General features: G+C 37.8%; 1 protein-coding gene across 1 annotated transcript; it reads left to right on the top strand.

Moving 5' to 3' along the window:
- The first annotated feature begins 383 nt into the window (after positions 1-383).
- On the top strand, positions 384-9,899 carry abcb6a (ATP-binding cassette, sub-family B (MDR/TAP), member 6a). The gene is made up of 20 exons (XM_053314769.1): positions 384-624; positions 1,171-1,694; positions 3,455-3,595; positions 3,785-3,974; positions 4,310-4,402; positions 4,507-4,699; positions 4,822-4,943; positions 5,074-5,183; positions 5,271-5,336; positions 5,809-5,934; positions 6,035-6,111; positions 6,322-6,385; positions 6,472-6,557; positions 6,647-6,704; positions 6,827-6,931; positions 7,328-7,502; positions 7,605-7,717; positions 7,955-8,049; positions 8,135-8,203; positions 8,297-9,899. Exons 2-20 carry the CDS (start codon positions 1,179-1,181, stop codon positions 8,454-8,456), a joined length of 2,559 nt encoding a protein of 852 aa, XP_053170744.1. The 5' UTR covers positions 384-624; positions 1,171-1,178; the 3' UTR covers positions 8,457-9,899.
- The last annotated feature ends 802 nt before the right edge of the window (positions 9,900-10,701 follow it).

The following is a 10,701-nucleotide window of genomic DNA, read 5'->3' as shown; positions in this document are numbered from 1 at the left end:
TGTTGTTGTATTTCCATTTTATATTACTTTATATTTCTGCTTGTTTCTAACTTCAGACTACTTAGACCCTATTTTTGGAATAAAGATTTAATGCAAATCATATGATCATTAAGTCAAATATGAAGCATTGTAATTGATGATCGATTTTTTTTTTAATGTATTTATTTTTACATATTGCATATTGAGTCAAAAGACTGTTGTGCAACTATAAAGTGCCGGCTGCGTATTTGCTAAGTCATGGATGATAAGGGCTATCTAACTCTCGCGATGTTAGACTACTGTTATGGTTCGTATTAAACTCTCGCGAGTTTTATACCTCTGGCTGCCCCTATCTATGTAACTGCACCTAGCGTCATGGATAGCTGCTGTTTAACATGCTCACTACAAGGACAACCACCCTAGCAGCATGAATTCACACAATAGAAGAGAGTTATGAGAGACACTCAGCTATGTACCACTTATGCGCTCACTAGTCAGTCACGGTGTAAGTTTTTGTGTGTGTTAAAGCTGTGTATAGCTGGCTAAGATAGCTGATAGCTAACAGTTTTCTAGCCTATAACCTCTGTTGTTGACAAGCGGCGTTCAAGTACCTGTGGAGTTTACAGCAACCGCCTGGCAAACAAGGTAAAATTAAAGAAAACAACACTGTGCTACTGAAGGTCTAGACCATCTAAAGTTCATGTTAATAGTGCTATAGGTGCAGTCTGTTGTCTCTTCTCAATGTGTATTATGTGAGAGAAGGTATACCACTAGTTTTATGAAATCATTGAATCAGATGAAGTGTTTTTGTAAACTGTTGTGCCCGCACACTTTGGTCATATGTGGCGTGTGGGTGTTGTGGTGTTCATTTATAACTAGCAGTTAAATCAGGAGCAATAGTGAACCAGGTCGGTAACTTTAGGTGCCACTGGAGCCTAATATAGCAATAGCTTCTTGAGCCTGATAGGGAGGGACAACTGCACTGTGTGGAGGATATTCTTCATTTATAAGGTCCTATTTTAGTTGTACATTTAAGTCTTTTTGGCATCTAAGCTGCTATATTTAGACTTAATATTTCATTTACAGAGAATATCAGAACACTACAGCATTAAAAACATATAAAGAAAACAAACATAATTGTATGTAGTTCAGCATCTTTAAAATCTATAACAATGATTTGTCTCTTCCAAGCTGCAGCCATGGGGTTGGTGAAAAGCTTCTGTGAGGCCAATACCTCTATCTCCCACACCTGGGTGGATGAAGGCATCGCCCCCTGCTTCTACTTCACACTGGTCCCTTCAGTCCTTCTCACCATCGCCTTTTTCCTCGGCACCATCCACTGCATATGCTTTCAGAAGTATGGCACAGCAATGGAACCCAAGTTTATCCCTCGCTCTCGCCTCTATGGCCTCCAGCAGGCCATCTCCATCCTTCTCCTTGTCCAGTTTCTGAGTGGGTTAGTGTGGCAGGCTGTGACTGGAGCAGAGCTCCCAGGCTATGTGGTGCTGTATGGCTGCTTTTCTGCACTGGGCTGGGTCTGGGCTATTGCTTTGCTCAAGGTGGAGAGACGGAGGGTCTTGGTGATGGACCGGACCAGGGGCCACAGTGCAGCCCTACTGCTGTTTTGGGCTGTGGCTTTCTCAGCTGAGAACCTGGCTTTCGTCTCCTGGTACAGTCCTCATTGGTGGTGGAGCCTTGAGAATAACAAACAGCAGGTGAGAGAAGATCATGTTTGAGCTTTTTTGAATATCAGTTTATAAAAAAAGAACTTAACTATCCATGTTGCCGTACATACTTGAGGATACTCTTACAACTCAAGTTGTAATTTAAGCGTGGCTATGCCTGACTACAGTTTATATGTGGTACTATGAACTATTTTCAGACAGGGTTTGGTCAAAATATTGTATATTGTTTAGTGCACCTAAAGCAGTTTTCTTCAAGTTGAAATAAGTTTATCTCCATTCCTGTTCATTTTTGGTTAACTTTATTTATCTTATGTTGATTTAAGAATGTACAAATAGAGTGCCCTTATTCTACATCATGGTAAAACGCTACTATACTGTACTAAACTAAAGTATAATTTCTGTTAATATTTTATAATGTCAGTGGTGTGTATTTAACAGTGTAATGGGCCAATGATTGGTTATTTATAAAAGATAAGTGTTGTTCTGGCAATATTTATTTATCAAAAAGCACAAAGCCGTACGTTGTCTTTCTCTAGTTTATTCAGTCGTCTGCAGACGGACTCCTTGCTGTCTCAGGTGTGAGATGGCACAGCGAGCCCGGAGCAGAGGAAACAGTCAGATTATATACAATACATGATCACAGAAAGGATGACCTTGTTCTATCATCAGAACAATGTCAGCACAATAGGCACGTCATAACGTGTATACAAGCAGGACAATGGTTAGTCAGTAGATTATAACATACATGATGTTCAGTCAAAGTTCAATGATGTTCACTCAATCAGCATTTCATGTTATGGATTATGACATACACATACACCTAATCATGTGACATAGTTACTCATTTGATCAGACAAGATGAATAATAAGAATTCCCATTACATTCCCCCATTTGAGCGTATTACGCTCACAAATTAACATTAATCAAACAAACATTAATCATTGAAATTCAAAACTAATGATCAAAAGAATCTGAAAAACTTTTTTTAAGTAATCAAAGCAAGCAATATTGCTAGATTGGACAATGCTAGATTAAGCAGTACTGTCAAAATCATGAAAGTCAGCATAGGGTGGAACCCTGTTCAGAGAGGAATCATCTTCAGATTGAATCATGTACTGCCCAACAGCGGTTTTAACTAATGAAGTGACTAAAGCTTTAATGCAAGGTATAGCACAACAGATTACAACCATAAATACTGTCAGGGTAACAAGCAAAGGTGTCAATGTTCTCAGTAATGTCATTTTCCATCCTGTCTAAAGTCACTGAAATAAAAGCTGAGCAGCCTGTCTCGTTTAAAACATAACAATGCACCCACCCAGTTTATCAAGACTATCAGCGATGCATAGTAGTGTGAGACATACTGCTCTCTTTTGCTGAGTCATTGCACCAGTCTGCCTTTCACATCCCTAAAGCTACACTGTTAACCAATCAAATCATAAGACACAATCTTGTCCCTCCCGGTCAGTCAGTTGCAGAATTCACACTTTGTGGTTATGTAATTGTTAGCCCTTCAACTGTCCTTTTATTATTCATAGTATAATGTTATCTGTCCTTAATTAAAATGCTGTTTTGTAATATACAGTAGCACTCCTCAAAAAGTTGTCCTGTGTTTTACTTAATGTGGTCCCTCATTATCAGTCTAAATCCCCCATTTTAACGGTAACCTGGAATAAAAATAGTATTATTTCCTATAGTAAATTGTATATCATTTGCATCCCTCCACTATCACATGCTGTGCAACCGATTTGCATGTATGTGAATCTGTTGTTATTGTCTATGAACCCCTCAGGTGCAGTTTGCTCTGTGGCTGATGCGCTATGTTGGCACGGGGCTGCTCTTCTTCATTGGTCTCAAAGCTCCCGGGTTGCCACGGAGACCATACATGCTACTGATAAATGAAGATGAGCGGGATGTAGAACAGAGTGGTCAGGTACTGATGCATTTACAAGTTCTCCTGATCTGAAATATCTTTTTTAAATATGTGACCTCTATTTGGCAACAATATATCAAAGTTTCCGCTCTCATATATAACCTGTTCTCTCCTGTTATAGATAACCCAGTACTATGTGTATAATATATATATATATATATATATATATAATATAATTCTCTATCTCAGAGCCTGCTCGGTACAACAGACGAGAACCAGTCTACTTGGCAGGGTTTCTGGAAGAAGGTCCGCCTGCTTTTGCCATATATGTGGCCCCGAGGCAACCTCTTCCTCCAGATTCTGGTCATCTTCTGTTTGGGGCTGCTGGGAGTCGAGAGGGCTATCAATGTCTTTGTACCAATTTACAACAAAAATATTGGTGAGTGACACATCTTTTTACCTAGCCTTGTAGACTCAAATGTTAATTTAATTTCACAGCTGCTTATTAAGTTAAAAGGACTGTTACTGCATATATGTTGTTGCATCAAGCCTGAGCCACAAACCAAAAGCCTCAGAAGTCTCCTTTCAACATGCACTTTACCTTAGGATATGTGATGTGATGATAGCTTAGAGCCTCCTGAGGGAGAAATACAAGATATATAAAATACCCAGGTGTCACAGAGCACCTTCAGGAATTTTCTTATCATATATCATGTCTTGTTCAAATACCTGACCCTCTGACTTTTTCTAATTTACCCTTTCTCCCTCTCTCAGTGAATCAACTGACTGATGGCAGCAGTTGGCACACTCTGGCCACTACAGTGGTCACCTATGTCTTTCTCAAGTTTATGCAGGGCGGAGGAGCAGGTACATTTAGATACATGACAATGAGGGTGAGCTCTGTAGTAGATAAGGGTTCTGTAAGATACTGCACATTGATAACTTTCTGCATTGTCATCGCCTCCTCTCAGGTGCATCTGGGTTTATCAGTAACTTGCGCTCCTTCCTGTGGATCCGGGTGCAGCAGTACACCAACCGCGTGGTTCAGGTGCGTCTGTTTGCCCACCTGCACTCCCTCTCCCTGCGTTGGCATCTGGGCCGCAAAACCGGCGATGTGTTGAGAAGCATTGACCGCGGCACCTCCTCCATTAACAGCCTGCTCAGGTAAGATGGCACTTAATATAATGGAAATAATAAAATGGATATATTGAGAATCCATGTTTGTTTGTTTTTTATTCTCCTATTTTAATTTGAATAGAAAATTAACTATCTGTATTTTCCCACAGCTACATAGTGTTCAGCATCTTCCCAACCATTGCTGACATCGTCATTTCCATCGTTTACTTCATCACCTATTTCAACGCATGGTTTGGCCTTATTGTCTTCATCTGCATGGCCCTGTACCTCAGTAAGTAGCTCACACTGAACACATTTCTGTAATACCAGCTGTTACGTTTAATTAACGATTTAAAAAGTTGAACATAGCCACATCTTGCTTAAAGATTTCTGATTGCCTTTTGATACTGTGTCTCCACCAGCTCTGACCATCATCATCACTGAATGGAGAACCAAGTACAGACGAGACATGAATCTGCAGGACAACAATGCCAAGACCAAGGCTGTGGACTCTTTGTTAAACTTTGAGACGGTACATGAAATGTTTTGTTGCCTGTATTGATTCATCAAGATATCTTGAGATGTGAAACTTTATTGTGTTTTTTGTCTGTTTTATTAGGTAAAATACTACAATGCAGAGAACTATGAGGTTGGCCGTTATGAGGATGCCATCTTAAAATATCAGGTAAGTCACAGGTGTTTATTAATGATAACAGCCAATTAAGTGATTACAAATCTAGCCTAAACTGTGCCCACATCTTTCTCTGTTTTTGTTTAGCACAATAATGAATGCAATATTTACCACTAGAAGACCATGTTGGTCTGCTTACTCTCACAGAACTCAAAACAAACCTGTAGGAAAACTACACATTCCATCTGTCCAGCACCAAGCTGCACAAGATGCTGTGTGGAAGCTAATTAGCAAGTTGACCAGCAGCAGATGGCCAAACCCTCCAGGAAAGATGATTATTTATTTCAGCTTTAGTTTCAAAACAAAGAGAAGAACAGTTGATTCCAGCAAGAAAATACATTCCCTATTTATTTTGACAGCTCTTTTGGAGCTGGAATAAACAACTTCTTGTCTGCATCAAGTGAAATGTTTATATTTTGGTAGCATGATTTCTGTGTCTAATTTCTCTGCTGCTCTTCTACTTTAGGCGTCAGAGTGGATGACCCAGGCAACCCTGGCCTTCCTCAACCAAACACAGAACTTAATCATCGGATCAGGCCTGCTGGCTGGCTCTCTGCTCTGTGCCTACTTTGTGACTGAAGGAAAATTTCAGGTATCGTTATGCTGAAATGAAACTGCTAATTTTCTAAGAACAAGAATTCTGGTTTGAAGTTTACCATTCAATTTGATCATAAAAAAATCCTTTATCCCAGGTTGGAGATTATGTTCTCTTTGGTACTTACATCATCCAGCTGTACACCCCCCTCAACTGGTTTGGCACCTACTACAGGTAAGAAGAGGCACAAACAAGCTTAAACTGCCTTTAGGCTTCTTAACTGTTGTTCATTTAGAATTTGAGAATGAACCTGAATCATTTCTGAGTTGTTATTCAAATTCATATTTTGGACTAAATTAGCTTTTCAACACCGGTTCTGTACATGTGATTGACTATTTTCTTTCTATCTTTGTTGCTAACTGCCTACTCTTGTTTTTACTGCAGAATGATCCAGAATTCGTTCATTGATATGGAATGCATGTTTAAACTTTTTGAAGAAGAGGAAGAGGTACATTTGAAACAGACCAATGTTTTATCTTTACTTTATTATGATCCACTTTTTTAAAATTTTGCTATCTTTGTTCCCTTATACAGGTGAAAGATGAAGTAAATGCAGGAAATCTTCTCTACAAACTAGGAAAAGTGGAGTTTGAGAATGTTTACTTCAGCTACACAAATGGGTTGGTTGACACAAATGATTTGTTTGGGTAGCCTGGTTAGAATTCAAAGAAAATGACCCAGTACTTAACATTTCTGTACTGTTTTACAGCAAGGAGATCCTCAAGGATGTTTCCTTCACTGTGCTGCCTGGACAGACAGTTGCATTGGTTAGTCTGAGGAACATATTTAAGTCAAAAGATATTTTTCCCTCTGCTCACTTATACTACCTGTGTTAAAGTATTCTCTGTTAAGACTGCACCATCAGCTGTTTTCCTGTTGATTTCCTCAGGTGGGACCATCAGGGTCTGGAAAGAGCACTATCATTCGACTTATCTTCCGTTTCTATGACATTCATGGAGGCTGCATTCGCATTGATGGCCAGGATATATCAAAAGTAAGTGTTTGGAAACCAGAGCCAATACACAGACCTCAGATTCATATATTAAATTAGAGTTCAAACTATGTCTCCTGTGATACATTTTCAATTCAATTTAACATAATAAACTTCACAATATAGACAATTACAATCAGATTACTTAATACAACACCCCCCAATGTTAAATAGTAAGATCTCCTAGCCATTAGAAGGCACTGTACATCATTGAATGTACGAATTATATTATCTAACTGCTATTAGAAATTAATTATTCCCCAATTTATGTGTCTCTTGAGATTAGCAAGGAGAGAAAGAAAGAGAGCAAGGAAAGAACAGTGTCTTCCATAAAGCTGTTTGTGTTTAGAGGCACATTATGGATTAGTGATTATTTTGGTCTTCATTGTGTTTCCTTAGGTGAAGCAGACATCTCTGCGAGCTCATATTGGCGTGGTTCCCCAGGATACTGTGCTTTTCAACAACACTATCCAGGACAACATTCGCTACGGTCGCATCTCTGCTAGCGACCAGGAGGTGGAGGAGGCTGCAGTCGCTGCTGATATCCATAGTAAAATCATGACTTTCCCTGAAGGTAATGTAAAGTTGAAGTCTTCTGTGTTATTCAGCATTGTGAGTTTGTTTTAAAGCAACTGTGAGATCTCCTATATTGCAAAAACGTGTTTTTCTCTGGCAGGTTATGATACTCAGGTGGGTGAAAGAGGTCTGAAGCTGAGTGGAGGAGAGAAGCAGAGGGTGGCTATAGCCAGAACTATCCTCAAAGCGCCACAGATCATCCTGCTGGATGAGGTGAGATTAAAGATGGATTAATGGTATCTGACTAGGCCAGCAGATACATACAAGTGTCACGCCCTTTCATGATCTGCTCTAAAGCCTCGGAAGACATTGGTCCTTTGTTGACTTGTTTTCATATCATATTTATGAATCAGCAGTGAACAGGTTGATGAACTTGTTCCACTACTAATCAACTTTGAATGACCAAAGTTGTTTTAATTTCCAATTTTGAAACATGCTATCTCTCTGCAGGCCACATCTGCGCTAGATACACAGACAGAACGCAACATCCAGGCCTCACTGGCTAAAGTCTGTGCTAACCGTACAACAATTGTTGTAGCTCACAGGTAAAAGATAATCAAGCTTTTTTCTTAAACGTTTTAGTTTTACTTTTGCCTTTGTTCAAGATTTTTGTTTTTGTTTATATAAAAGGTTGTCTACCATCATCGGAGCAGACCAGATTCTGGTTATCAATGATGGTCGGATTGCTGAGCGAGGGGGGTAAGTGTGTGCCTGTTGCTCTGAATTACATACTGATGACCGTGCAAAAGTTGTTCCCTGAACTGTAAGTAACTCACTTTCTCTCCATTCAAGACATGAGGAGTTACTACTGAAGGGAGGCCTGTATGCAGACATGTGGATGAATCAGCAACAAGCCATGGATGTGGATTCTGCATCAGACACTGAAGCCAAAGACCGCAAGTCTGAGAAACTGCAGCCACCATCAGCCTCTTCAGGCCACCAGGGCCACTGAATGTATATTGTTTTGTTTCGTTTTGTAAGAGAACTCTACAATTTATATACCCCTCACCTTTTAAAGTTGATAAATGATTTCAGCATCATGGAACACTCAGTTATGTTAAAAACATTTTGTGTTATTATATTTTTTTAGGTTTAAAACTGAATGTGCAATGAGAATTCAAAGAGACAAGATATTCTGCCTTAAAAACTGAGCAACAAACACTCCTGAAGAGTATACATTTATAAAAGACATTCGTCTTTATCCACAAAGTTAAACCCAAGGTTTTCAAGTAGGAATAGGAGCAAACATGTCATACTATTACCACAGTATAAAAAGCAGATACAGATACTTATTATGGCTTTAATCTTTTTTGAAGAACTACATAATGACACTGACTGAAAACATGTTGGCTCATGGCTTCTTCAGGATGACACCCTGAAGTGTTTAAATTTGTAGATCCTGAAGTTGTTGGAATATTATTATTGATATAATATTTTGTTGGTTTTATTATTATTGTTAGTAGAAGGAGTTATGCCATCTTTTTAAATTATGTATGCCCTTATACTTTTTTAATACATTTTTATTTAGTTTAAGCTGTCTGGTTGTCTGTGAACTGGCAATTTATTTCCCCATCGTACCTTTAAAATAATCTATGACCTGGGTCTTAAATTATTTAAAGATACAAAAGGGAACAGTGCAAGAAGTAAGGGAATAAAAGACTCTTATTAGAGGCTGAACACAGCATCTTGTGTAATTGAGAGGCTAATGATTGAAAACTGAATAATATATGAATGACAATAGATCTGTATACAAACTGTCAGGAACTTTGTTTTAATTTTCTACATCTTTGGTAGTTGGTTTCTGAGCTCTGCTGTTATTTATGTATGTCTAGATTTGATCATTAAGATAATGTGGGGTCTGTTTATCTGATTGCTGTGTCCTCTAAATTGTTGTTAAGGATTAATGAATACACAATTTAAGAGGAAATATGGCAATTGTGTGAATTTTTAAAAAACCTTTTTAGATGCACTGATTCACACAAATGCCTAAACTCCATGTCTGCCTGTTTTCTGCAGCTCTAGAAAAGAGACCTTTCTTATATCAGGCATTTTAAGTTGTTATATGGATATAATTGAGGCATCAATAAAGTTATAGATCTGTGTTTCTCCTGCAATAACATGTTAAATGTCTGACATGGAAAATGTACCATCAAACTAAATATCCTGCAGTAATACAACCATAATTCTCATCAGATGTATTTACAAGTATATACAGTAATACAATCAATTTTTGAATTATAATTTTATTTCTTAAATCTACCTCAAAGAATGGTATTGTTCATTATTATTACAATTTGTAAATATTTTGTTTTGTCTTGACTTATAAACAATAAAGGTGTTTCCAGGTGTTACAGTTTGTAAAATAAAAATATCACAACTTTTTGTCCACTTTATATAAAATTGTGTTGAGGCTGCAGAATATGCTTGTTAAGTCGTGGTTGTTCATGCCAACAGCAATGTGTATGTGTGCCGTAAAGGCTTGATGTGAATGACAGTAATAAGTGGTGTGTGGCTAATTTTGATTCACAGAAAGATTTTTTTGAGTTTGAATGTTATTGCATGAGGTCCATATGTAATATGCTTTTCTAAAGAAAGCTGTTAATTGAATTAAAGTAGGCGTGAGAGCTGCATTGTTTAGTACATTCATTGGAAATAAATTCAACATAAGTATTTGGCCTGATTTTCTCAATTATGTATCACTACTTATGTTGTTGCCACTGTTTGTCTATTTCTCCTTTTTTAATTTCTCTCAGCCCTTTTTTCTTGTCTTGTCTTGAGAAGTAACTATTGATTGACGTTTGTCAGTTTATTGTAAGGGAATTACAACTTTATCGTCATAATATGACTTTTTGTTGTAGAATTACGACTTTATTCTCGCAATCTTTATAAAACAATATTTTATCTCAGTGCGCAAATATGAATAAAACTTTCATAGAAACGTCATGATAAAGTTAAAAAATAATTTCTTCGCGTCATCAACTGTAACTACGACGGCATATTAGGGCAATATGTTAAAAAATAATAATACTGACCTGGAGGAGGGGGGTAATATTTCGAGAAAAAACTCAGATTATTTCTGGCAAATTTGTAAGTTTTTTCTCGCAAATTTGCGAGTTTATTTTTGGCTAAATTGTGAGTTTTTTTTCTCTAAATAATACCCCCCTCCTCCAGGTAAGTATTTTTTTCTTTTTAGATTA

This window comes from Scomber japonicus, chromosome 24 (genome assembly GCF_027409825.1).
Source record: "Scomber japonicus isolate fScoJap1 chromosome 24, fScoJap1.pri, whole genome shotgun sequence".
Taxonomy (NCBI): Eukaryota; Metazoa; Chordata; class Actinopteri; order Scombriformes; family Scombridae; genus Scomber; species Scomber japonicus.
The sequence above is the reverse complement of the archived record's forward strand: the minus strand, read 5'-3'. Positions and strand labels throughout refer to the sequence as shown.

Coding starts and splice junctions, on each gene's coding strand:
- abcb6a (XM_053314769.1), top strand. CDS start 1,179: ATGGGGTTGGTGAAAAGCTTCTGTGAGGCCAATACCTCTATCTCCCAC. Junction 6,386..6,471: donor TTTTTGAAGAAGAGGAAGAG/GTACATTTGAAA, acceptor TCCCTTATACAG/GTGAAAGATGAAGTAAATGC. Junction 7,503..7,604: donor AATCATGACTTTCCCTGAAG/GTAATGTAAAGT, acceptor TTTCTCTGGCAG/GTTATGATACTCAGGTGGGT.